Below are 27,034 nucleotides of genomic sequence, written 5' to 3'. Positions count from 1 at the left end.
AGACCTTAGATTTTTATCAGTTGTAGGAGGGAAGAACAGTTTTAGTAAACCCAAATAGCCCAGTCACTGACACACATAGGGTATCGACTGTATTAGAATCACCCAAGACAACAGTTGTTTAACCATGAGGTTATCTAGAAAATTTTTAAATAAGCTGTTAGAAAATAAGAGGCATGGAAGAGGCAGAGAGATGGCTCAAACACCAGTACAGGGTTTATTGTTTAGGCAGGAGCCCTGTGGAGTGGGACCTCAGAAAGAGAACTAGAGCCCATTGCCATACACAGGCTTGGGCTAGATATAAGGGGCTAGTGGAAAAGCACCAGGAAGGCCACTAAGGAATATTGTTGCTGGGCAACCAAGAAAGATAAATTGTAGTTAGGTCATGGTCTGCCTGTTGTACTTAGGTCATGGTCTGCCCAACTGTCCTTGGCATCCATCCAGGGAGATAAAGGTTAACAATTGTCTCTTTGTTAGTCTTTGGGGTTGAGTGGGGAGTTTCTAGTAAGCCATCTGCAAGGGGGGAGGGTGCTTGGTCCTAATATGGCTATCCTCACTGTTAACCCCAACATAAACCAACTTTTTAATGAACATGACTCAGTTACCTTAGTAGTTAAAATCCTGACAAAAATCATCAGAGAACACAGGTAAGTATTTATGGGAACTAAGTGTGGAGTTAGGAAACCTAATGGCCAAGAGTCATGGCTCAGATGTTGATAAGGGATCATATTCCAAATTGTTGACATTAACAAATGGGTCATGACATACAGCAGGATCCCACCAGCCTGTAGTGAGTGGAGGCCCCCTAAAATTACAGGCCCAGTCTGGCCATCCCAGGTGAAAAATTCCCTCTTCCTGACATGTGGACGGATTAGGACTAACATCTCCACTCTGTTGACTCCAATAAAAACTGGAGGTCTTGACTTTCAGTGTAGTGCTCCTTTTTAAGTTTTTATTTTTTATCCTATCTGGGGGATGTATTTTGGGTTTTTTTTTTAACTTTGCTTTACATAAGTAAACTTGTCTCAACCCTCATATCAGTGCAGCTGTACTCCCTGTGCTTAGCTGTCTCTTGCCTCTCTGTGTTTTAATACAGTTTTTAAATTCTTGTTGTCTTGACAAATTTGTGGATTACCCTGTACCACCAAAAACTTTTGACAGTTATTTTGACGAAATAAAAACCATTTTTAAGACAGTTTTTGTAAATGTTATTAAGAACAATACAATAATTTTAAGATAGCCTTGTCATTATGAGCTTAAAGAATTAAGTTTTAGTTTAACATTAGTACATTAAATTTTGACCTTACAAAACCTTTAATGTAACTGGATTTTAGTCAACTCGATCACTTACATAAGCATTTATAAGCTCCATGCTTTTATGACAATTTACTCTGTACTTTTATGACAACTTATTTTGTATCCCCTGGGGGAGCTTGTCTTTATCTTTTTTTAAAAAGTATTTTTCTCCTGTTATTTTAAAAACCATATATTTAATATCATGTATACACACACACACGGTACTTGTTGAAATTAACTTATAAAACCTTTTAACTTAGAACCTTATATTTGTATGGAAAAACACAGAAAGAAAGCCACCTTAAAGTTATTTTTTGTATAAAAAAAATTTATAGAAAGACCATTTGTTAATAGACCCATGTATTATAAGGGAGAATTACATCCCAGATTTTATTTACGACAGAATGAAACAGGCTAAGGTCACTTTTAACTACCCAAATTTTAAGATTTCTGTTGCGGACCTGTGGCCTCCTTTTTTTTTTTTTTCTCCTCTGGTCTGAGCCAGAGTGTTAACCCCTGAATGCCTGCATCTTAGTGAGACCTGACTGAAATAAGTTTGAAAACCTGTTCTTTTTTTTTTTAAAGTAGCGGTAGAGCAGAGTAATAATTTTTTAGATTTACTTTATAATAAGAACCATACTCAAGAGGTTTACATATTTAAATGTAAAAAGCTTAAGCAGTTTGTAACAGAGATCTTTAAAATGAACACCCTGGTTTTTTGTTACCTTGAATATCACATTAACCTTATAACAGCAGTTTAAGAACCATTCTGAAGATGCTTACATACACACACATATAAAAGTTTTATAAATTAAGTATGCCAGGAAAAAACGTCAACTGAAGTGCACATAAGATGAGCTGGAATTCCAGGAGCAAATTAAATTTTGTCCAGTGCTTTAGACAAATTCACATACATGTACACACACACACACACACTTAAAGTGCACTCTCAAAAAAAAAGAAAAAATATTTAAATTATACCCAGAGGGCTATCCGGTGGAATGGTGGGTGATGTATCTGTTCTTTTGGGAGTCTCCCTTTGGAACTGAATTTTTTGTTATCCATCCCTTAACCTCAGTTGTGACTATTTCCTGGGGAAAGCTCAAACCCCTGTTAACTCTCAGAGGTGTCTTACACACTTTTGCCCTGGTCCCTTAACCTGAGAGACCTGGTTTCACCTCAAACAGGGTTATTAGGGGATCTCTAGGAAGTGATCAGTCTCCCCTTCTGCCTCCTGAGGCAGTCCTGAATTTGAACCAGGGTTCTTACCAGTTTAATGAGCTGTGATCCCTCCCCTAGCTGATTCCTGCATCTCACCGAGTTCCATTGTGCATCCAAGGCCCTCACCCTGACTCACCTGGAGGATGAGTCCCTTTTCTGGATCAAGCTGTCCATTGGCGCCTAGTGGATCTCCTCCCAGCTGTCCAGGAGATGCACCCTGGTGACAAGGGAGGTGATAACTCATCCTCTCCACAATCCCAGATGAGCCCCCAATTAATGTTGCAGGAATCTCAAGCTGAGTTACAGGACACTGAGACAGTTTTGCAGGAAGCAGCATTTTATTGTGCTGACACAGATCCAGTGGACTCGTGTCCAAAGGCTGAGCCCCAAGAATAAAGAGGTCTCATCTTATATACCCTTGCAAGCAGGTTACAGAAACAAAAAGCAAAACTCAACCCACATATGACTTCATTGTCTATTTCATTTTCCCAGTGCTATGTGACCTTCATGTTTCAATTCTTTAAGTTTTATCTCTCTGCTTTGCCATTCCTTCCCGTCTTGTCAGAACACAGCTTGTCTGTTTCTTTTCTGGCCCTCCTCCCTGCTACAACACAAGTAAAACAACAACAAAAAACAACCCCATCTTTTTGTGGTTCTGAAAACTGACCTAAGGGCTCTGCATGTGCTAATCATGCACTCTGTCCTTGAGTTACGCCTGCAGCCTGAAACAATTCTTTTGAATGTTAAAAACCCAGCAGACATAAGATTGTTTTAAATAAGCTTGAAGCCAGGTGCAGGTGGCTCACACCTGTAATCCTAGCTACTCAGGAGGCAGAGATCAGGCGGATCACAGTTCAAATCCTGCCCCGGAAGAAGTTCTTAAGACTCTATCTTGAGAAAACCCATTACAAAAAAGGGTTGGAAAAGTGGCTCAAGGTGCAGGCCCTGAGTTCAAACTCTAGTACCAGCAAAAGAAAAAAAAAATAGATAAGCTTGGAATAAGAGATGTCAGGGCTGACTTTCATTCTTAGAACGGTCTTTCTTTTTATTCTTGTATCTAAATACTTGTGACTATTAAGAACTTTTTATTGGGCTGGAGGCCTGGCATAAGTGGCAGAGCACCTGCTTAGCAAAGAGTAGGCCTTGATTTCAAACTCCAATACTGCAAAAAAAAAAAAGGAAGGAAAGAGGAAGAAAATCATTGTAAAGGAAAAAACGGTTTTACTTGAAACTTCTGATATGTGTTAGGAGGCATCAATTTTTCAATCCAGGTAGTTTAAAAATCAGAATGACATAGAACACTGAAAATGCTGTTTCACCAGCCTTCTTTATGTCCCCTTTTCTTAGCATGCTTACAGGCAGAAATCATTTCTAAAATATTCACTTCCAAATCTGTCATGTGCCAACTGGGTCCACAGTCAATAGAATGAAATCCAAACAAAGACTGCTTTTCTTAGTGATACCCCGTCTATCCTTAATTACCTTCCTAGCCTGTTATACAAACATTTGCTGAAACCAGTTTATTTTGCCTTGTTCTGAGTAGAAGTTACTCACATGCTTTTTGTGTGTTAATTAAAAAAATCGAGTGTACCGGGTTCCAGCTGCTGCTTTTCTTCGTTTCCTTAGACGCCACCACTGCCACTACCATGCTCTCCGTCCGCGTCCCGCTCGCCACCATCGCGGACCAGCAGCAGCTGCAGCTCTGGCCACTGAGCCACTGAAGGGACTCAGCCTGGCGGACAAGGAGAACACGCCTCCGGCCCTCAGCGGGACCCGTGTCCTGGCCAGCAAGACCGCGAGGAGGATCTTCCAAGAGCCCAGCCGAAACCTGACATACCTGCCCCCGGCGTGGAGGATGAACCACTCCTGAGAGAAAAGCCCCGTCGCTTTGTCATCTTTCCTATCGAGGATCACGATATCTGGCAGATGTATAAGAAGGCCGAGGCTTCCCTCTGGACAGCTGAGGAGGTGGATCTTTCCAAGGACATCCAGCCCCGGGAGGTGCTGAAGCCGGAGGAGAGATACTTCATAGCTCATCCGTTCTCGCTTTCTTTGCAGCCAGTGATGGCCTAGTGAATGAAAATTGGGTGGAGCGATTTAGCCAAGAAGTGCAAATTACAGAAGTCCGCTGTTTCTGTGGCTTCCAAATTGCCATGGAAAACATACATTCTGAAATGTACAGTCTCCTTATTGACACTTACATTAAAGATCCCAAAGAAAGGGAATTTCTCTTCAATGCCATTGAGACAATGCCTTGTGTGAAGAAGAAGGCAGATTGGGCCTTGCGTTGGATTGGGGGCAAAGGGCCACCTATGGAGAACGTGTTGTAGCCTTTGCCGCCCTGGAAGGACTCTTCTTTTCCGGTTCTTTTGCGTCAATATTCTGGCTCAAGAAACGAAGACTGATGCCAGGGCTTACGTTTTCCAATGAGCTTATTATCAGAGATGAGGGTTTACACTGTGACTTTGCCTGCCTGATGTTCAGACACCTGCTCCATAAACGTCGGAGCAGAGAGTAAAAGAAGTAATTATCAATGCTGTTAGGATGGAACAGGAGCTCCTCACGGAGGCCTTGCCAGTGAAGTTTATTGACATGAACTGCACTTTAATGAAGCAGTACATTGAGTTTGTGGCAGACAGGCTTATGCTGGAGCTGGGTTTTAGCAAGGTTTTCAGAGTAGAGAATCCATTTGACTTCATGGAGAACATTTCTCTGGAAGGGAAGACTAACTTCTTTAAGAGAGTAGGTGAGTGTCAGCGGATGGGAGTGATGTGGAGTCCTACAGAGAATTCTTTTACCTTGGATGCTGACTTCTAAGTGAACTGAACATACGCTCTTATTTTGCTGATTTTTTTCCCTCAACATTTACCCAAAAAAAAAATCAGCCAAAGCAAATCAACCAGGTACAGCGTAAATTGTCATAAGGTTCATCGACAGCATCTATAAAACTGTGTAGCTACCTCAGAATTAATCCTGTCCATTACTGATGGTAGTGGTGTTACCTAGAAAGGAAAAGGATTTTTAAAACAGGCTACCTGGACTCTTATGGAGGATCTTGTCCTGTTGGCTTTTCCAAGCTGGCTGGCTGAATGTGTGACTTCATAGTCCTAGACATCAGCCTCACTGCTTCCAGGCAGACTTTAAAAGTTTACTTAACTAGTTTGTAAATAAAACTGGCACTTTGTACACAAACATTGTAGTCTTGAGGGAAAAGCCTTACTTATTTTGTTTTTATACCAAATACAAAGTGTTCTATTTACCACTAATGGTAGCCAATTCAAAATTTGCCAAGTGACTAAAAGTTAACTTGAGACCACGAAGCATATAATTTCTCAGCTTTGTTTTCTTTAATGAATTGAAATACTCTAATCAGCTTTCAAGTGCACCCTGTGGATACCTCGATAATAGTGTGTGAGTGCCAACAGAATGTAGGATGTGTCATGGCATCTCCTGCCCCAGCCAAGGTGTGCCATGCCTTTCAGGGCAAGGTGCTTCTAACTTTCAGTCGTTATGAATTAAGGCATGCTAGTGGCCCGTTCTTAATTTGTGTCAAGGGCACTATTATTGTTTCTCAAATCGTACACACTTGTACTTTGCCCAATTTCTAGTTGGTATGAAAGGTTATTTGAAAGGGCTTTGTAGGTGGGATCTCAGGTAGTATTACAAATTTTCAAATCATCGAACAAAACAGCTCACCTAACATCTTGCCTCTGTGAAGTGGTCAAGCCAGGACTGAAATTGGCTCTCCTGCAAGTTGTCTTTACTTTGGTTATTTTGCGAGTAGGTACTGTTCACTTGATCTATGCCACGTTTCTTAAATTAGAAAATAGTTTTTACTAGATATGTCCTTTTAGACTTTACTTATTTGTACTTTGAAAAAAAATCACTCACTCAGTATTATTTTGAAGCTTATAACTGATAAAGACATTGCTCCCTATGATTCCAATATTTGCCTAAATACGAATGTCACCTGCTGGATTCTTAAACATGAGTAGAAAACTAGCTGTATGAGCTATTCATGTGTGTTCCATTCAAATGGAAGCACAAACTAAAGTTAATAGAGCTAGCTTGAATCAATCTGCTTTTGTTTGGGAAGAGAAAACAAGGATGTCACATGGGAGATGATGCATGATTTGCATTGATCCTTAGGCCCATTTGTTAACTGATTGCATGCATGTTGGCTGTTTGACCACTGATCAGTTTTCATCATTTATTGTATAGTCTCAATTCCTGTAATATGGGACCCTTTTCTGCCTTTAAATTATTGTTACTTAAAGTTAATAAATCCAGGTTATATGATCCTTAAAAAAAATCATTGCTTCTCTTTAACATTCTGTCCCAAATGGTCTCTTGTTTCTTGAGAACACCTCCCTGCTCTCCATCTCTTTCATTCCTATGTACTCTCTTCCATCCTATTTATATTTTGTTCCCTCCCTCCAGGTCTGTCAGCCTATGCCTAATGTAAGCAATCCCAAACTTTCTTCCTCTAGAGTCTCTTGCATACTGATAACCCAGTCCTCTCCCTCTCCTCTGTCTCTTTTTACCTAAACAGAAAATTCCAAAACACATGAATATTACTTTTTGATCAGCACTAAGGTAGAAGTATTAGTAAAGGACACTGTTACAGATTAAACATATTGGTATATAATGCTAGGTTTTTCAAAATATCACCTAGGTTTTTCCTGTGTTTCTTTTGAAGCTGACACACTCTAGAAGTCTCTGATTTCAGTATACCCATGCCCTTTAACACTCAATATTAGAAGAAAAAAGGAACAGAACATGGGCAGTCCATTATCCTCATGTAGCAGGTGAGAAAAATCTTTTGTGAGGGAGTAAATAATCTATCCAATGTTATATACCTAGGAAGTGTTAAAGCCAAAACTGAGATTAGGTCTCCATAGTTCTAGTTCAATATCCTCCATTATTCTAAGCTGTTTTGACTCTACAATTGAATTTAGGGTCTTGTAGGAAATCTAAATTTCTCATTAGATTTAAACTATTTTTTAAAAAAATAAATGTTTCTTTCCTTACCTGACATGGTTAGAGAAGAGTTAACATTAATTGCAGATACAAGAGATGAGGAGATGTCTGGGTAGCTATATCTAAACAGTGCATGTGTCAAGAATGAAGGACACTGGTCACACTGGTCAGTGATCACTGGTCACTTACAATGATCCAAATTTGTTTACAGACAACTCCATAGAAACCCCCAAGATTCTACCAGGTGGCAGGAGTTTTGGTGGGAGAATGATGTCATAAAGTAGGCAGTTAAAGGTATGAAGTAGCCAATAGTGACATCAGATTCCCAACCAGACAAGGCAATTGGATGGAGAGAATAACAGAAGAGCTTTAACTGCACCTAAGTATCTGAGTTCTGAGAAGGTGAAACCTGAAAGACAGACATGATAGTCACTCTTTCCCCTGTTACTGAGATCATCTCAATGTGTTTTATAAATGTTCATCTGTAATGTTACTCATAATTTTATATTATATTTCACATTCTAATAGACATAACATAATTACATACTGCATGTAAATTTATATCCTCGGTGAGGAAGGAAAGAGACATTGAAGTTTAGCAATTATTGTACAGAAACTGTTTCAGTTCATCTCATTAGTGAACTTACTGGAGAAAGAAAGGATTAAGGAGCTCTTTTAGTAACTTGTTAGAAGAGAAGGGTGAAATTCATTGAGTCTTCCTTGTAGGAATGATGAGTTCCAAAGTTGTTCTCTTGTAGTTTCCTCTTTCTTGGCTTGGATGGGCTTGGGCCAGGTTGGACTTTTCTCTGCCTTCTCTCTTTTTTCTCCCTTGATTGCAGGAATCATTTCTTAGTCAAGCATTTATGTTTCTTTTTACCCTTATGGATGTTATTTCCTGTCAAATTCCAGAAGCAAGTGTCTTCTTTTCAGAACCTACATTCTTTGAAAAATGGACACCGCCCATTGGAAGCAAACACCAGAGAGGTGGAAGATCCAGTTGACTGCAAATGTTACTTCTTCTGGTCTATGATCAAAATTCTTTTACCCATAAGTCACTCCCCTGGCTCTTTAGGCCATACAGACATCCCTTGTCTGGCTCCTTCATCCATGAGAAACATTAAGGATTCTTTCTGTCTCCTTTAATAAATAACACCAGTGTGGCAGTTCCTGTGGCTTCCTCCTACTGCAAATAGCCACTATAGAATCTTGGGCCTCTTGCATTCTCTGTCTGCCTTACTTGGGTGCAAGGTCAGGAAAGGAGAGATGAATACTTAGAGAAAAAATAGGACATCAGTAGAGCAAAGGGAAAATATGAGTATAGGAAAATATGATATAGGAAAAGAGATTCATGTGGATTTTATATCTTATTGTGGCAGTTTCTTCCTCTTGGGTAGAAACTAGTATCAAAAACATTAGGCAACAAACTACATGGTTTCAACAAGTATCTGTGCTTCACAGGCCCATTTCTAATGGCCTAGAGGCTGAATCAATAGACTGGTTTTCTAGTTTGTTTCCTGGATTTTTAATGTTGTCAAATCTGTTTTACTTGATGTCTTCCATTTTGATGTGATCATCATGTTGATTAAGGATCAATATACATTCTTTTCCACTTAGCACTTCACTGCCTACCCTACCTATACAAAAGCACTGCTGGGACCCTTAAGACGAACCAGGACGACTGGCAAAGATAGTTACTTGGCTTACATTGGAAGAACTGGGGTTTGAACTCTTTTTTTAGCTCTCTGTTACTATAACATGTACCTGAGATAATCAGCATATTAAAAGAAAAGTTTTATTTTGGCTCATAGTTTGGCAGGTTTCAATCCATGCTGAGATGGCCCTGTTTCTTTTAAGATGGTGGCAAGGGAGCATATCATAGCAAGGAATGTGTGGTGGACAACTGCTCACCTTATGGCCTGAACAACAAAAGGATGAGAGATAGGGGACCAGAGGGGCTTAGACCCATTGTCTCCTTCAAGAGCTTGTGCCACAAGACTTCCTACTAGGCCTCATCTCTTGAAAGTTCCACCAACTACCAAAACATGGGTTTTTGGGGGATTCTAGACCCAAATAAGGAATGAGGTTAGATCATTTTTTATAGCAGTGACTTTTTACATATTAAAATATTGAGTTCCATATTTTCAATTCTATTTAGGCAAATGCTGTGTGTCCTGTTCTGCTCCCCAGATTGTATAACTATTTTTTATTCATAGTTCCATAGCTCCAGCCACTTAATTCTAGCTTACATCATCAGTCATCTTAACCTCTAATATTTTCTTTTGGTGGTATAGGGTTTGAACTCAGGGCCTCACGCCTGCTAAGCAGGCACTCTACCACTTGATCCATGCTCTCAACTCTTTTGCTTTAGTTATTTTTGAGATTGGGTCTTGCCTTTTGCCTAGTTTACCCTGGGCTCTGTTCCTCTTATTTATGCTTCCCTAGTAGCTTGGATGATGCCACCGCATCCACCTAATTGGTTGACCCACCATCTTTTTTTCCTAAGCTGGCCTCAAGCCACGATTCTTCCCATTTTCATCTCCTGAGTAGCTAGGATTACAGAGATGACCCACTGCACCCAGCAGCCCTCAGGTTTTTTTGTTTTGTTTTGCTTAGCTTTGCTTTGGTGTTAACAGTTATTGAACTCAGGGCCTTGTACTTGCTAGGTAGGCACTCACCAGTGAGCCACTCAACCAGCCAAAAACCTCAGGTTTTAGAGATGTTTATAGTTATAGGGTTTTGTCTTGTCCCAACAACCCACACTCTGCATTTTCTACCCATAAGGATAACCAGGACGTTGTCTTGTAACATACCCAAACCACCTATCCCTGGCCTTTCCTTTCTCTCCCCATGGTCTCTTTTTTGGGTTTATTAATGACTGGAAGCCCTGACATGCTACCTGATACTGGCATATTTGGTTAGTGTAAAGTAAGTAACAGTTTTCTACTCCAAATGTCCCTTGTTCCCGTATTTTCTCTTATGCTCGTTAAGCTTTCTTTTGCCTTGTTGGATCCACTTCCATACAGAAGCCTACTCTTTGCCAGTTCCCATACTGTCTGGAAACTCCATTCTTTTACAGTCTGGATTTTCTTGTGTTAACTCTGAGCTTGATCTCACTCTAAGTTTGTGTCTTTTTAGCAAATTTGAAGTATAAGACCAATTTAGTTTTTCTAGTTTCTGAAAGATTTGTGTTGCATTTTATATACTTCAGTCATGTTTATAATATATCATTTGTACTTTTGTGCCACTATATATGTATCAAATATTTTTCATAATTCCCAAAGGAGTATTTTGTAATTTAAAGGCAAGTTTGAATGTGCTTAATTGTAAGCCTGCAAACTATTAACCTATATTTAATTATGGGAAAAATTTCAGAATTGTTCAGTCTTGTGGATTTAACATTGATTAGAATATGACTCCCCCAAAATGTTACAGTTAGGTGTGTTTTTATGCATTCATTCATTCTTTTAACATCTTTGACTTTTCTAACTTCCAGTTTATACAGCTCTAAAACCTCTGTGAAGATTACTAACAGTGAGGCAGAGGCATGGTCAAGTGGTAGAGTGCCTGCCTAGTAAGTGTGAAGCCCTGAGTTCAAATCCCAATACCACTCCCCAAAAAGCTCCCCATCACTATCAGTGAATATAAGGTACTTTCAGAAAGTAGAAACTAAAAAGTAAAAAAAAATATGGAAAAAAATTGCTAGCATAATTACACAGTTTGGCACTCTATCCTTTGAGTCACTCTGCCAGCCCACTCTCATATTTTTCTAAAACACAAATGCATGCTGTCCACTCTAGCATGCTAGCTGGCATGTGATGGGGACCCAGTAGAATTCAGGATATGCATACGTAATGAAAGTAAATTCAAACAATATACAAAACGCCAACATCTGGAAATAGTGTGAAGAATACACAGGGGACTGGGGGCAGTGGGACTTGTTCCATGTCTTGTACAATTTTTACTTCTGAAGGTGGACACAGGAGCTCATAGACATGTGTTACCGGCCTCCGGCGAAAGAGGGCGCAGTAGCCACCAAGGTCCTGTTTACACACCAGGCCTCTCTGTAGCCGGCGGGCTGACGTCATCACGGCGGGCAGAGGCGCGTGCGCGCTAGTGGGGCGTAGGGACGCTGTGTGGCGAGCTTCCCGGGTGCTTGCAACCTGGTGTCTTGTTCTGCCGGGGAAGTTTCCGCACTGACAGCTCTGGTCCGCTTGGCATTGGGTGGGCGGCATCTTGGTGCCCATATGAACCAATGGCATCATGCCCGCAGTGGCTGGGGTCGGGGACGCGACTTTTGCGGACGTCCCCCGCCCAAGAGGAAGGGCGGAAACCACATCCCGGAGAGGTAATGTGCTTTGGCTCTTGGGCGTAGGCTCGTCTCTCGCTGTCCCTTCCTCATTGTCGCCTCCTGCTTAGGGACCTTGACTTGCTGCAACGCCCGCGGTAGCTGGAAGGGATGGTGGCTGAAGTTCCGTGATTCCTCTCCACCTTTTAAAGTTAGGCTCTGTGCGTGGCTCCCTGGGTAAAATAAGGAAAGGACTGCTTCCAGGCGGGACTACTCGTGTTGGGGACACTCCTTAATTAGCAAAAGGGACCTTCCGCGCAGTTCCTGAAGTTTTGTTATTTTGACACAGAAAACGGGAGTAATAAGATCTAAGTTGGAAAGAACCCCCAGTACTGGCCTGAGGGCTTCGATGGAAAGTTGATTTGCATTTTTTGCGGGAGTCGGAGAGGGCAAAGTGGGCTACGCACCAGGTGTCATTTGAGAGAACTTCCTGTCTGCGTTCAAATGGTTAGTTGTGAGACTGCTTATATGTGCAGTGAGCCCTTTAATTCCTTGAGACTTTTCCCTCCCCCATCTCATACTTCGTCAAACCCCTTCCTCATTTTACCTCCTGAATATTTTTGGAATCTGTTGACATCTGTCCTTCATCATCCTACTGCGGATCTTGCCTGACCTATTACAGTTCAGTCCTAGCAATGTCCATGTGTCTATTTATTTCCCATTCCATTCTTTTGTATTAGTAATTAGCTAAAGGTGGAGTGGAGTGGAAAGATAGCTTGTAGACATTTGTGTAAAACATTGTTTCAAGAGTAAAAACAAACTCCTTGTCATGTCCTATATCTGCGTAGTCTGGGATCTTTTCTGCTTCTGTAGCCCCATCTCTTGCTACTCTTGTCTTCACTTTTACGCTTCATAGATACTGATCTAATCCTAGTTTATTCTAACTCATTTTATAGAAGTCATTTGATACTACTCTGCACTGTGACTCCCCACATCATCATCATTATCCTTATTGTGGTACTGGGCATTGAACTCAGAGCCTTAGGCTTGCTAGGCATGCCCTCTACTACTTGAGCCACACCCCAGCCCACTTCTAGCATTGTTAAGTGAAGTTCACATACCCTTTTTATTAGGTTTTCTTTTCATGCATAAATTTGTGAAGTTCTCTACTGACTGAATTTGATGATATCAATTGTATGAAGACTAAAAAGCCTGTCGAGTGAAAGAATTGAATTAACTATTTCAGGCAATTTGTATGTATTAATGATACCTTAATATTTGATACTGGAATAGGTTTTATCACTGATACAGAAGTTCTTGCCATCCCTGGTTTAGATATTCCTTATTTGTGGAGACTTATGTGCTGTTTGTTTGCCTTGTATTTTTTCAAGATGGGGAAACAGAAAGAAGGAAAAGAAATGTTATTAGGAGGAGATAAATAAGTTTGAGTAGCAAAAATGCAAAGCAGAGAGAAAGGACAGTGCTGTGATTCCCATTTTCAAGGAGCCTATGTTCTGTATAGGGAGTCAACATGTAGTTTGGCTAACAAAAACCGTATCTAATAGGTGGAAAGACTATCTCCCAGTTGGACAACGGATGCCTGGGACTCGTTTTATTGCTTTCAAAGTTCCTTTGCAAAAGGTAAGCAACAGTTAATTCTGTATTCTTCTGGAAGTCTTAATTCATCATGTACAATGCTGGTTTTCAGCCCTATCATAGGTCATTTCTTTTTGACACAGATACTTTGTAACGTCTCTTTACTATCCTGAAATGAAATTCACATGTAATTTTATTTTATTTTATTAATTAATTAATTAATTTGCAGAAAGTAGGAAAGTACATTTCCCAAGGAAGACTGGGAGTGGGCACTAGTGAGGTGGCATGACAGCAGCACATGAGCTGGGCACCTGTGGCTTACACGTAGGAGCTACTTGAGAGGCTGAGAGTTCACAAGACAGCCCATCTCCAAAATAACCAAAACAAAATGGATGGCAGGTGTGGCTTTAAGCTTGCTTTGCAAGCATGAAGCTGAGTTTAAACCCCAGTTCCCCCTTTGAAAAAAGAGTAGCACCTGTAGCTCAAGAACCCCCATACATAATTTTAAAGAAATCCATGTTATTCCCTAACTATAATATAAGCTGCGCTGGGTGCTGTGGCTCATGCCTGTAATCACAGACCCTAGGGAGGTATGGAGATGGGAGGATTGCTTGGTGAGATCCTGTCTCAACCAACAAGCCAGGCATAGTGTTGCACATCTGTGATGTCATCTATGTAGAAGCCATAGGTAGCATCACCTGCAAAATGCAAGAGCCTATCTGAAAAGTAACTAAGGACTAAAGCAAAAAAGTACTGGGGGCATGACTCAAGTGGTAAAGCACTTACCTAGCAAGCATGAAGCCCTGAGTTTAAACCCCAATACTGCCACAAAATAAAGTAGTATTTCAATATGTAATTATGTGGGTATTTCACAACACTAGAAGACAAAAAATATTACAGTCTTCACTTTGTTCTTAAGGTGTTTACTGTGCTGGGAAATTCAATGTGCATAAACATTGTGCCATAAAACCCTTTATGTTTATTTGTGAAGTGGAGTTAGGTTCTAAGACTTAGGTAAATATGAACTTTTTTAAAAACCTATGTTAAAAGTTGATGGGGACATTCCAAAGTCATTCAGCAAGTTGGACACAAACACAGAAATAGAGATACCAGGCGAGCTTTTGTTCTTCCTTTTGATCACTAGAAGAGAGACTCATAATACAGCTTCCAGGTGAGTGGAAACTTTACATTGACTCTCATTGTATGTTAGCCTCATAGGGCGTGAACAAATGCATGATATCACATAGGACTTTAAGCACGTTTGTCTTCTCTTGTTTCATTCTCTGACAGAAGTTTGAAGTGAATCTTGCTCCAGAAGAACGCTTTTCCCCTTTGGATCTTTTTAACAAAATCCAAGAACAAAATGAAGAGATTGGACTGATTATTGATTTAACATATACTCAGCGCTATTATAAACCAGAGGTAAAAATTGAAAAGAACTTACTTCATTCTGATGCTAAAATAATTCACAGTAATTCAGTAGTTTTCATCTGGAGCTGATGTGAAACCTGGCCTTCTTTCATGGGTGGTAGTTTTAAAAGGGAACCAAACGGCATGTTAAACATGTTAACTGCTGGCTGAAAATGAAATTGGAGGCAAGGTGAAGGCAAGGTGAAGAATGCCTGTAATCCCAGCACTCTGGAGGCTGAGACAGGACAAAAATGAATTCCAGGCCAATCAGTGTTACATAGTGAGTTTGAGGCTTGCCTGGGTTACATAGCAAGACCCTTTCTCAAAAAACATAAGTAACAACACAAAAAAAATTGGAAACATGAATTGAATTATAATGTTTTGTCACAATTACTATTGTTAATGTACCCAGATCTTTTTTGTCATCCCTTTCCCCACCCTCCATCCCCTGGCAACTTCTAATGTACTTTCTTTTTGAGTTTGCCAGTCATAAGTGCCTCATACAAGTAGACACAGGTCATATTTGTCCTTCTGTGTCTGGCTTACTTCACTAATCATGGTTTCAAGGTTTATCCATGCTGTAGCAGGTATCAGAATCTTAATCTTTTTCATAGCTGAATATTCCATTTTGTGCATATGCCCTGTTTTGTTTATACCTTCATCTATTGATTGGCACTTGGATTGTTTCTTCGGCTACTGTGAATAATACTGCTTTGAAATTGGTGTACAAATATTTGTTCAAATATTTGCTTGCAATTCTTTTAGATGTGTTGCTAGGAACAGAATAGATGAGTCATATGGTAGTTCTGTGTTTAACCTTATGAGAAACTGCCAAACTTTCCCAGTGTTGTCTTCTTTTATTATGTGCCAGGTGCCAGTGGCTCATAACTATAATGCTGGCTATTTGGGAGGCTGAGATTCCGAAGATCAAGGTTAAAGTCAGCCTGGGCAATAGCACAGGTAATAGCCCAGGCAAATGGTTTGAGATCTCCAAAATGACTCAAGCAAAATGAGCTGGAGGTGTGGCTCAAGTTGTAGAGTATCTGCTTTGCAAGTGGGAAGCCCTGAGTTCAAACTTCAGTCCCACCAAAAAAAAAAAAAAATTATAAACTTGCATATACAGAAATAGATATAATGGTTATATGTGTTCATTATATACCCATTAATTCATCCACTTTAGTATTTATCATCCGGTGGCTACTGTGTTTCATCTATACCCCTACTTATTTCACCCCATTTTATATTATTTTAAAGCCAATCTCAGATATCATATAATTTCACCTCTACATCTTCATTGTGTATATTTAAAATACAGTACTTTTTTCCTGAATATCAATTACTTAATATCAAATATCCAATCAGTGCTTAAACTAGCAATTATCTCCTAAGCGTCATAAAAATTGTCACTTTGCAATTGGCTAAGTCCCTCTAAGTCTTTGTTAATCTATAGATTCTCTTCCATGTACTTTTTGTTTTTCCCTCGCCTAGAATTCCATCTTTTGAAGAAATCAGGGAGTGTTCTGTAGATTTTGATAATTGTACCTCCAAGTGTTAACTATTTTTTTTGGTGGGATTAGGGTTTGAACTCAGGGCTTCCCACTTAGAAAGCAGGTGCTCTACAACTTGAGCCACACCTCCAATCCATTTTGCTCTGGTTATTTTCAAGATGGGATCACAAGAACTAGTTGCCCAAGCTGGCTTCAAACCCCAATCCTCCTGGTCTCAACCTCCCAAGTAGCTGGGATTACAGGCATGAGCCACCTATACCCAACTCGTTAAAATATTTTTTAGTTCTTTTATTTTCTGCAAATTGGTAGTTGGATCAGCTCAGCCAGATTCAGGCTTGGTTTTGTCTATTTTCATTGGTGTTGTTTGCAAGACACTTTCTTGTGTGTGTGGTTTCCATGTATTTTTTGGTGGTACTGGTGTTGAACTCACACTTGCTAAGCAAGCACTCTACCACTTGAGCCACACTCCCATCCCTTTTTGTTTTGTTTTTTAGATAGGGTCTCACATTTTTGCCTCTGCTGGCTTCTGGCCATAATCCTTTTATATCTGCCTCTTGTAGCTGGGATCCTATAGGCATTTAACACCACACCTGGCATGTTGTTTGAGATACTGTCTCGCTACCTTTTTTTACCCATGACCTCAAACCATAGTCCTCTCATTTCTGCTACCAAAGTAGCTGGGAGTGTAGGTGTGTGCCTCCATAGCCTGCATGTGTGTGCTTTGAAATGGGATCTCCCAGTGCTGCCCAGCCTGATCATGAGCTCCTGCGTTCAAGTAGTCCTCCTGCCTCAGCCTCCTGAAGCTGTGTGCCATCATCATTCCCAGTGCATGACCATTTCATAGCTGATGATACGTTCTTCCATCAGGGGTTATAATGAGTGGTTGTCTCTCCCAGTGGTGTTACCCGTCTTTGGTGATTGATCAATTTCTTTGGAATTTCAAAAAAAGGTGATTGTTCTTTTCTTTTATCTGTTTTGAGACAGGGTTTTGCTGTGTAGCCCAGACTGCCCTTGAACTCGAGATATTTCTGCCTCAGCCTCCCAAGTGCTGAGTTTACAGGTGTGCATCAACACGCCAAGCTAAGAAAAGGTGAATTCTGTCTTTTTTGTTTCAATTATTAAAGAACTTTCCTCTCATTTGGTTGCCTAGTAATGTAGGCACAATTGTTTCCTTTATTTAAAATTTCAAAATAATATAAATTGGTTCCCTAATATCTTCTAATGGTGCCTAATTAGATTTTATTTTGTTAGTTTTGTTTTTATAGTATGATAAACTCCATTGCAGTTGTTTTTCTTATTGAGGTACAGTTGAAGTCCTCCCTGGATAGTTGGAGCTTCTCAACTGGTCTCCTGAGATCTTTTGACACAACCTTACTAATTTTTTTTATCAGTTTTTTGCTATTTGTATGAAATAAGTTCCAGACTCATCCTGTACTGGTCCTATCCCAACCTCAACCAGCCATTTTAACAAGTGCTTTGATTTCTTTTGGTGGGAATCATATTTAGAGAGAGATTACCATCTGTGTGCTAGAGATGTTGACATGGAATTACAATTATGTGTAATGTAAACTACATCATGGGTTCATGCTTATACTTTCCATTTAAACTCAGCTACAGGATTTTCACTTAACCTCTTCTGTCTCGTATCCATATCTACTTTCACCCATCCTGTGAATACTTTTTTTTTTTTTACTGGTGGTGGTATCACTGTTTAAACTCAGGGACTTGCTCTTGCTAGGCAGGCACTCTACCATTTAAGCCATACCCTAGCCCTGTCCTATAGTTTTTCTTTTTTTTTTATTCACATGCGCAAACATTGTTCGGGTCATTTCTCCTCCCTATCCCCCAACCCCACTGTCTCCCCTCCTATCCCGCTCGCTTCCAGGCAGAACCTGTTCTGCCTTTATCTCTAATTTTGTTGAAGAGAAGACATAAGCATAATAAGAAAGACAAAGCATTTTTGCTAGTTGAGTTAAGGATAGCTATACAGAGAGATTCCTAGCATTGCTTCCATGTACAAATATGTTACAGCCCAAGTTGATTCATCTCTAACTGATCTTTATACTGGTTCCTGATCCCCTTCTCGTGTTAACCTCTGTTGCTTTAAAGTTTCTATATTAATTCCTCTGGAGTGGGGACATCAAACGCTTTCATGTTTTGGATTTACTACCTATCCCCATACCTCCCGTGTGTACTCTCCCCTTGTCATGTGATCCAAGTCCAACCACAATGCTGTATTTGCACTAGATCTAAAGTCTGCATATGAGGGAGAACATACAATTTTTGGTCTTCTGAGCCTGGCTGACCTCGTTCAGAATGATGTTCCCCAGTTCCCATCCATTTACTTGCGAATGCTAACATTTCATTCTTCTTCATGGCTGAGTAAAATTCCATTGTGTATAAATACCACATTTTCTTGATCCATTTTTCAGTAGAGGGGCATCTTGGTTGTTTCCATAGTTTGGCTATTGTGAATAGCGCTGCAATAAACATGGGTGTGCAGGTGCCTTTGGAGTAACCTGTGTTGCATTCCTTTGGATATATCCCCAGGAGTGGTATTGCTGGATCGTATAGTAGGTCTATGTTTAGATTTTTAAGACGCCTCCAAATCTTTTTCCAGAGCGTTTGCACTAGCTTGCATTCCCACCAGCAGTGTGCAAGGGTTCCTTTTTCTCCACAACCTCTCCAACACCTCTCGGTGGTGTTTTTGATGATGGCTGTTCTAACAGGGGTGAGGTGGAATCTTAGTGTGGTTTTGATTTGCATTTCCTTTATGGCTAGAGATGGTGAGCATTTTTCATGTGTTTTTTAGCCATTTAAATTTCTTCTTTTAAGAAAGCTCTGTTTAGTTCAGTTGCCCATTTCTTTATTGGGAGAGTTTAGTTTCTTAAGTTCCCCATGTATTCTGATTATCAGTCCTTTGTCTGATGTGTAGCTGGCAAATATTTTCTCCCACTCTGTGCATGGTCTCTTCAGTTTAGAGACCATTTCTTTTGTTGTACAGAGCTTTTTAATTTTATGAAGTCCCGTTTGTCCATTCTTTCTCTTAATTGCTGCACTGCTTGGGTTCTATTGATGAAGTCCTTGCCTATACCTATTACTTCCAGGGTGTTTCCTGCTCCTTCCTGTACTAACTTCAGAGTTTCGGGTCTGATATTAAGGTCTTGATCCATTTTGAGTTGATACTAGTACAGGGTGATGGACATGGATCTAGTTTCAGTTTCTTGCAGATTGATAACCACTTTTCCCAGCAACATTTGTTGAAGAGGCTGTCTTTTTCCATTGTACATTTTTGGCACCTTTTCAAAAATAAGGTGAGTATAGTTGTATGGTTTTATATCCCGGTCCTCTATTCTGTTCCACTGGTCTTCATGTCTGTTTTTGTTCCAGTACCATGCTGTTTTTATTGCTATTGCTTTGTAATATAGTTTGAAGTCGGGTATTGTGATACCTCCAGCATTACTCTTTTTGCTGAGTATTGCCTTGGCTATTTGCGGTTTCCCAATGAACTTTAGGGTAGATTTTTCAATCTCTATGATGAACGTCATTGGGATTGTGATGGGAATTGCATTAAACGTGTAGATTACATTTGGAAGTATAGCCATTTTTACTATGTTGAGTCTATCAATCCGTGAGCAGGAAATCTTTCCATCTTCTGTAGTCTTCCTCGATCTTATTCTTCAGGAATTTGTAATTCTCCTTGTAGAGGTCATTCACATCCTTCGTTAAGTTTACTCCTATGTATTAGATTTTTTTTGAGGCTATTGTGAATGGAATTGTTTCCATATATTACTTCTCAGTTTGTTAGTTGTTGGTGCAAGTTGATTTTGTATCCTGCCACCTTGCTATATCTGCTTATGGTGTCTAAGAGTTTTTGGGTAGAGTTTTTTGGGTCTTTAAGGTATAGGATCATATCATCTTCAAATAGGGATATTTTGACAGTTTCTTTACCTATTTGTATTCTTTTTATTTCTTCTTCTTGAGTAATTGCTCTGGCTAGAAATTCCAGTACTATGTTGAATAGGAGTGGGGATAGTGGGCACCCTTTCGTTCCTGATTTTGGGGGAAATGCTTTCAGTTTTTCACCATTAAGTATGATGTTGGCTGTAGGTTTGTCATAGATAGCCTTTACAATGTTGAGGTACATTCCTTCTATTCCTAGTTTTCTTAGAGCTTTTATCATGAAGTGGTGTTGGATCTTATGAAAGGCTTTTTCTGCGTCTATTGAGATGATCAAGTGGCTTTTGTCTTTGCTTCTATTAATGTGCTGTATTACATTTATAGATTTGCATATGTTAAACCACCCCTGCATCCCTGGGATGAAGCCAACTTGGTTATGGTGTATGATCTTTCTGATGTGTTGTTGGATTCGGTTTGCCACTATTTTATTGTGGATTTTTTCATTAATATTCATTAAGGAAATTGTTCTCCTTTTTGGAGGTGTTTTTGTCTCGATTTGGGGTGAGAGTAATATTGGCTTCATAAAATGAGTTAAGCAGTGTTCCTTCCCTTTCTATTTCATGGAACACTTTAAACGTTTGACAGAATTCAGCAGGGAATCCATCAGGTCCTGGACTTTTCTTTTTTGCGAGACTCTTAATTGCTGCTTCAATTTTGTTTGTGTTATAGATCTCTTCACGTAATTAATATCCTCTTGGTTCAGTTTTGGATGGTCATAAGTATTTAGAAATCTGTCCATTCAAATTTTTCAAATTTATTAGAGTATAGGCTCTCAAAGTAGTTTCTGATGATTTCCTGAATTTCTGTGGTGTTTGTTGTTATCTCCCCTTTCACATTTCTGATTTTACTGATTTGAGTTTTTTTTCTTTGCTCATTTTAGTCAGGTTTGCCAGGGGTTTGTCAGTCTTATTTACTTTTTCAAAGAACCAGCTTTTTGTTTCATTAATTCTTTGTATGATTTTTTTTGTTTCTGTTTCATTGATTTCAGCCCTTATTTTAATTTTTCTCTGCTTCTGCTTGTTTTGGGGTTTGCTTGTTCTTGTTTTTTGAGTTTGAGTTTGAGCTGTAGTATTAGATCATTGATTTGAGATCTTTCTGACCTTTTAATGTATGCACTAGTGGCTATAAACTTTCCTCTTAGGACAGCGTTTGCTGTGTCACATAGGTTCCGGTAGGTCGTGTTTTCATTTTCATTAACTTCCAGGAACCTTTTACCCTCTTCTTTTATTTCATCAATGACCCATTGATCATTGAGCAATGTGTTGTTCAGCTACCAATTGTTTGCATGTTTTTTACTGCTGTTTTTGTTGTTAGTTTCTAGTTTTAATGAATTGTGGTCAGATAGAATGCATGGTATAATTTCTATTTTCTTATATTTGCTGAGGCTTGCTTTGTGCCCTGAGATATGATCAATTTTGGATAAGGTTCCATGAGCTGCTGAGAAGAATGTATTTTGTGCAGAAGTTGGATGAAATATTCTGTAGACATCAGCTAGGTCCATTTGATCTATGGTGTGATTTAGTTGTAGAATTTCTTTATTGATTTTTTTGTTTGGATGACCTATCTATTGGTGATAGGCGGGTATTAAAGTCTCCCAATACCACTGTGTTGTAGTCTATATATGTTTTTAGGTCCTTCAGAGTATGTTTGATGAAATTGGCTGCATTGACATTGGGTGCTTATAGGTTGATAATTGTTATTTCCTTTTGGTGTATTTCCCCTTTTATTAGCATGGAATGTCCTTGTTTCTCACATTTGATTAATATAAGTTTAAAGGCTACTTCGTCCAAGATAAGTATTGCTACCCCTGCCTGTTTTGGGGGGCCATTGGCTTGGTAAATCTTCCAGCCTTTCACCCTCAGCCAGTGCTTGTTTCTGTCGATGAGGTGGGTCTCCTGTAGGCAGCAGATTGTTGGATCTTCCTTTTTAATCCACTTTGCCAAATGGTGTCTTTTGATGGGGGAATTAAATCTGTTAACATTCAGTGTTAGTATTGATAGGTATGTTGTGATCCCTGTCATTTAGTTGCCTTTTGTTTAAGGGTTTGATTGTGTGCAGCTGAATCAATGTTATTCTCTACTTTCTTGCCTTTTCTTCTCCTGTGGTTTGGTACTGCCTGCCCTTTCATTGTTTTGTTTGTTTTCACTTTCTGTGCAGAGTTCCTTGAAGAATCTTTTATAGTGGTGGCTTAGTGGTCATATATTGTTTTAGTTTCTGCTTATCATGGAAGACTTTTATTGCTTGATCTATTTTGAATGATGGTTTTGCTGGGTAGAGTATCTTAAGGTTGAAGTTATTTTCATTCAGTGCCCAGAAGACCTCACTCCATGCTCTTCTTGCTTTTAAGGTTTCTGTTAAGAAATCTGTGATTTTGATGGGTTTACCTTTGTATGTTATTTGTTTTTTCTCTCTTACAGCCTTCAGTATTCTTTCTCGGGTCTCTGTGCTTGTTGTTTTAATGATAATATGTTGTAGGGTAGTTCTATTTTGGTCAAGGCTGTTTGGTGTCCTGGAGGCTTCCTGTACTTGAATGGGCATAGTTTTCTCTAGATTTGGGAAATTTTCTGTTATTATTTTGTTGAATATATTACTAATTCCTTTTGCTTGCTCCTCTTCTTCTTCTTCAATGCCCATGATCTCAGGTTTGGTCTTTTTGATGGAGTTGGTGAGTTCTTGCATATTCCTTTCACAGGACTTGACTTGTCTGACTAATAGTTATTCAGTTTTTCCTTTAATTACCATTTCATCTTCAAGTTCTGAGATTCTGTCTTCTTGTTCTAATCTGGTAAAGTGGCCTTCCATTTTGTTTTGTTTTTCTGTTTCATTCTTTTTTCTGAGGTTTTCCATATCATGGGTCATTTACTCTTTAATATTGTCACTTTTCAGCCTTAATTCCTTTATCTCTTTTTTGGTGTTTTCTGTTTTACTTTGGTGTTTATTTAGGGCTCCATGATTTCATATATTTGTTTTTGTGTTTTCTCATATTCTTTATTTTTGTTGCCTTGGAATTTCTTGACTGCCTCCTGTACATTTTGGTTGACCATGTCTAGTAACATCTCTATGAAATTCTCATTGATTACTTGCAGAATTTCTTCTTTCATGGTGTTCTTATGGGCTTTGTTGGGTTCCTTGGTATAGTTTATTTTTGTTTTGTTGGAGTCTGGATCTGGGTATCCATTTTCTTCATTTCCCTCTGAATCCTGTACTGTTTTATTTTGGGGGACAAAATGGTTTCCATCCCTTTTTCATCTTCCCATAATTCCACTTCGTACTGTTTCTTTCCCTGGTCTATGTGTAATTTAGTATTAGCTAACTTACAATAGTAAAATTTCAAAACCAAGAAAGAAGGAGAAAAAAGAAGAAGGAAAAGAAAGAGAAAAAAAATGGAGAACCAAAGAAATCAACAGGGAGAGATGGTGGATAATCAAACAGCGAACAAGACAAACAAGCACTTAAAGAAAAGAAAAAAAAAAAAAGAAGAAAAAAAAAATTCCCGGTTCAGGAACAGTAGAATTTCAGTCTTAGTAGTTCTGGTGTTTTCCTTTAGCATCCAGTCCTGTTTGTCAGTCCTGTTTGTCATCTCTTAGGCAGATGCTGGAGACCTCCTGTGGCCGGCGGCTGTTGTGTTGGCAGGCCATTGGGCGGGCCGAGTCCTGGCGGGAGTGGGTGGGGCGATGGCCTGGCAGGTGGGCCATCCCACCTGTTCTTTCAGTGTATCATGACATGGAGAAGCCTTCCACCGGCTGGGGGTTCAGGGTGCCGAAGTTTCAGCTTTCCCTGGTGCTTTACCTCAGCCAAGCATGACTCCAGTGTCTCAGCAAGGTTCCTGATTCCTAGAGCTCACGCTGTCTGCATCTGTGTCCCAGTTGCCATTTTGGATCCTGTGGTGTCCTATTGTTTTAATGAAAACCAAATTATACTTCCTGCTTGATGAAGCTTTTGGCAAGTGTTTCTTTTTATCAGTATTGTTGATATATTGTTTATTGTAATCAAGTGGTTCATCTTCTGGCTCTTTAATCATTAATTCTTTTTTCACAAAGGAAATAATGTATGTATTTTCTCGGTTTTGCTTTATAGGAATTACCAGAAACTGTTTCTTACTTAAAAATTTTTACAGTTGGGCATCAGATACCTCATGATGATACTATTTTTAAATTCAAATGTGCTGTTAATGGATTTTTGAAAGAAAATAAAGACAATGGTGAGTTCTTACTTTTTTTTTCCTTTTCTGAACTTTGGTGTTTTTTGAATGGTGTTGATGATTTTTTTTGTAGTAGTTCTGACATTAGGCTTGTAGTCTTTGATGATGTTAAGGTGAAAATGTCAGATGGTAGCAGTAGAGTAAGGTGTTTTTCCTTTGGTTGATCATAAATAGAACATTTAACTTCCTTTGGATACTGCTTTTAGTGAGAAGTATGAACTATGCCAAACAAAGTCACTCATCTCTTAAAATATTGGATGGGAAATATGTAAAAAATAACAGTGCTCTTTTGTCTTAAATATTGGCTAAAAGATGACAGAAAACATTAAAAATGTCAGGGCTTGAGAGTTAAATGAGGCAGTCCCCTAGAAGCAAAACAAGGGCTGGGAGCATGGCTCAATGGTAAGATGCCTGCCTAGAAAGCAAGCTAGTTCCTACCCCACTACCCACCAATAACAAAAATATTTTGAAAACAAGCAAAAGAAAACATGAGTAAGTGAGTGAAGTTGCATCTTTGTTATCCATATGTAAGGTATTGCTGCTGTTTTTGTAGTAAGGGCAGTTGTGCTTGTATTTATTATCAAAAGTGATGGCTTGCCTGTGATGTAGCTCAGTACAGCACTTGCCTGGCATGTGCTGTGCCCCAGTTTCAATCCCCAGCTTTGAAAAAAAAGTATAGTTATTCGATGTGTTTTTATCAGAAACACATAGAATGTTCTTATCCTAGCCACTTGGTTTTATTTTTCATAAACATTTTCTGTAATAAGTTACTGATGGGCAGTCTAATTAAGACAAAGGAAAAATTTGTCTCAGTGCAGTTATAGCTGTTAATACCAGTTTAGGCCTTCTGCAGTTTATATCATTAAGTAATGAGGGGCTGTGCAAAATATTCTAGAAACAATAAATATTGGCTTTCTGGTAGGTGATTATAGTATATTCTTAAAAAGCACATTCCTTTTAAGCATGATAATGGTCCTTGTAAATGTTACTCTTCAGAAAACTGTATAACTTACTTTTATGTATTTATTTCAGTTTACTTAACTCTGTATTTGTTTGTTTTATAGACAAACTTATTGGTGTTCACTGTACTCATGGTTTAAATAGAACTGGCTACCTCATCTGCAGGTGAGTTGTGAGCCCCAAAGGCAAACCATGATGAAGTTATATTTGTCTGATCACAATGGTAATATAAGCATGTTATAAGACATGTGATCAGTATAGGAATGTGTGAAGTAGAAAGACATCTTGTCCCTTACCCAGAGGTTACCATCATTAACATTTTAGTATATATCTTTTTAAACTTCAAAAATGCATATACAAGTAGTTTATGGTATTGTAGGCATTTAGCATGTGAGAAAAAAAATCTTTCTAAGTATGTCCTTGGAAACCTTACTCTTTCTAAAAGATACATTGTTCCTTTGCCTACTGATGAGCATGAAAGCCAGAAGTTTTGATACTGCAAACATTCAGTGGTGAGCACTCCTGTATGAGCTTTTTTGAATCCATATGCCAGTGTCCTAGAGATAATTTCACTTGAAATACAATTTCTGAATCAAAGAGTATATATCCTTACACTTATTATGGATATTGCTACACTGTATCTATTTATGTTTGTTTCATTCAGAAACTGTTCCTTGAGCATCTAGTATAAGTAAGCTGGGTCCTAGCAAAGAGACTTGACCTACCTTTCTGAAGAAATAGATTATGAATCACAAGAATGCATATAGATTTGACTCTGACATGTGCTAAGGAGAAGAGGGGCATGGCTCCCTCAGAGATAAATGGAATAGGAAGGTTTTACCTACTCATGGAAGTTAGAGGTTTCCATGGGAAAGTTTAAACAAATATCTGAAGGTTGCAGTGGTACTAGCCAGGAAGGGATGCCAAAGACTGTAACAGGATAACATATTCTGTGTTGGAGGAAGTGGGCCATGCGAAAGTATGGCATTAAAATCAAGCTATTCATTTGGATAAGAGCTGGTCATACATGACTGTGTTTAAGTTTTTTTCTTCCTTCCTTAAGAACAATAAACTATTGAACTTTTTGTTGGGGGTAAGTGTGTGGAACATAATCATACTGTATTTTCAACCTATCATTTTACTACTCAGTGGAGACTGTGCTGCAGAGGGAGAAGCAAGAAGTCAAGTTAGGAGCTTTTCTAAGAACTAAGGCATAATGGTAGTTTGGACCCACATGTGCTCCTCATTTTGGTGTAAAGATGTATTCATATTCTAGAGATACATAGGTAGTAGTATTGTCAAGATTTAGTGTAGGTTGAAGATGAGAGTGAGAAAGAAATGGCTAATAGTGCTGTTGATGCTTGTTTCTGTCCCAGGCAGATTGCTGCACAGTATTTTTTTAGATATGTGACTATTTTCCCAGTTTGTCTTTTGTATGCTGTTGCTTATATTTTTATGGATATTGCTGATAAAGACTCTGTCACAGTAAGGAAATCTTCTGTTTTAGGGTACCAAAGTATTTTGATCAAAAATGGCTATTGAATTTTTTTAGATAACTTTTAACATTTTGCCATTTCAGTCATGTATTTTCTTTCCTTTTTTAGTTATTATGTTAATGTA

General features: G+C 39.0%; 1 protein-coding gene and 1 pseudogene across 6 annotated transcripts in view; both read left to right on the top strand.

Annotated features, from left to right (window-relative positions):
* The window catches only part of Dusp11 (dual specificity phosphatase 11), a 280,389-nt gene that overhangs the window by 245,541 nt on the left and 7,814 nt on the right, over window positions 1–27,034 (top strand). For 3 of the 6 annotated variants that reach the window (XM_074050013.1, XM_074050014.1, XM_074050015.1), the window contains 2 exons: window positions 24,331–24,454; window positions 25,519–25,579. In XM_074050013.1, the coding sequence (XP_073906114.1) occupies window positions 24,331–24,454; window positions 25,519–25,579 (185 nt within the window). Of the gene's footprint in view, window positions 1–11,597; window positions 12,287–13,344; window positions 13,421–14,665; window positions 14,798–24,330; window positions 24,455–25,518; window positions 25,580–27,034 lie in introns of those variants that run through there. The other 3 variants (XM_020184942.2, XM_020184941.2, XM_020184943.2) reach the window with 3 other exon arrangements.
* Window positions 4,119–5,331, top strand: LOC109699981 (ribonucleoside-diphosphate reductase subunit M2 pseudogene; annotated as a pseudogene).

Source organism: Castor canadensis, chromosome 12 (genome assembly GCF_047511655.1).
Source record: "Castor canadensis chromosome 12, mCasCan1.hap1v2, whole genome shotgun sequence".
Taxonomy (NCBI): Eukaryota; Metazoa; Chordata; class Mammalia; order Rodentia; family Castoridae; genus Castor; species Castor canadensis.
The sequence above is the reverse complement of the archived record's forward strand: the minus strand, read 5'-3'. Positions and strand labels throughout refer to the sequence as shown.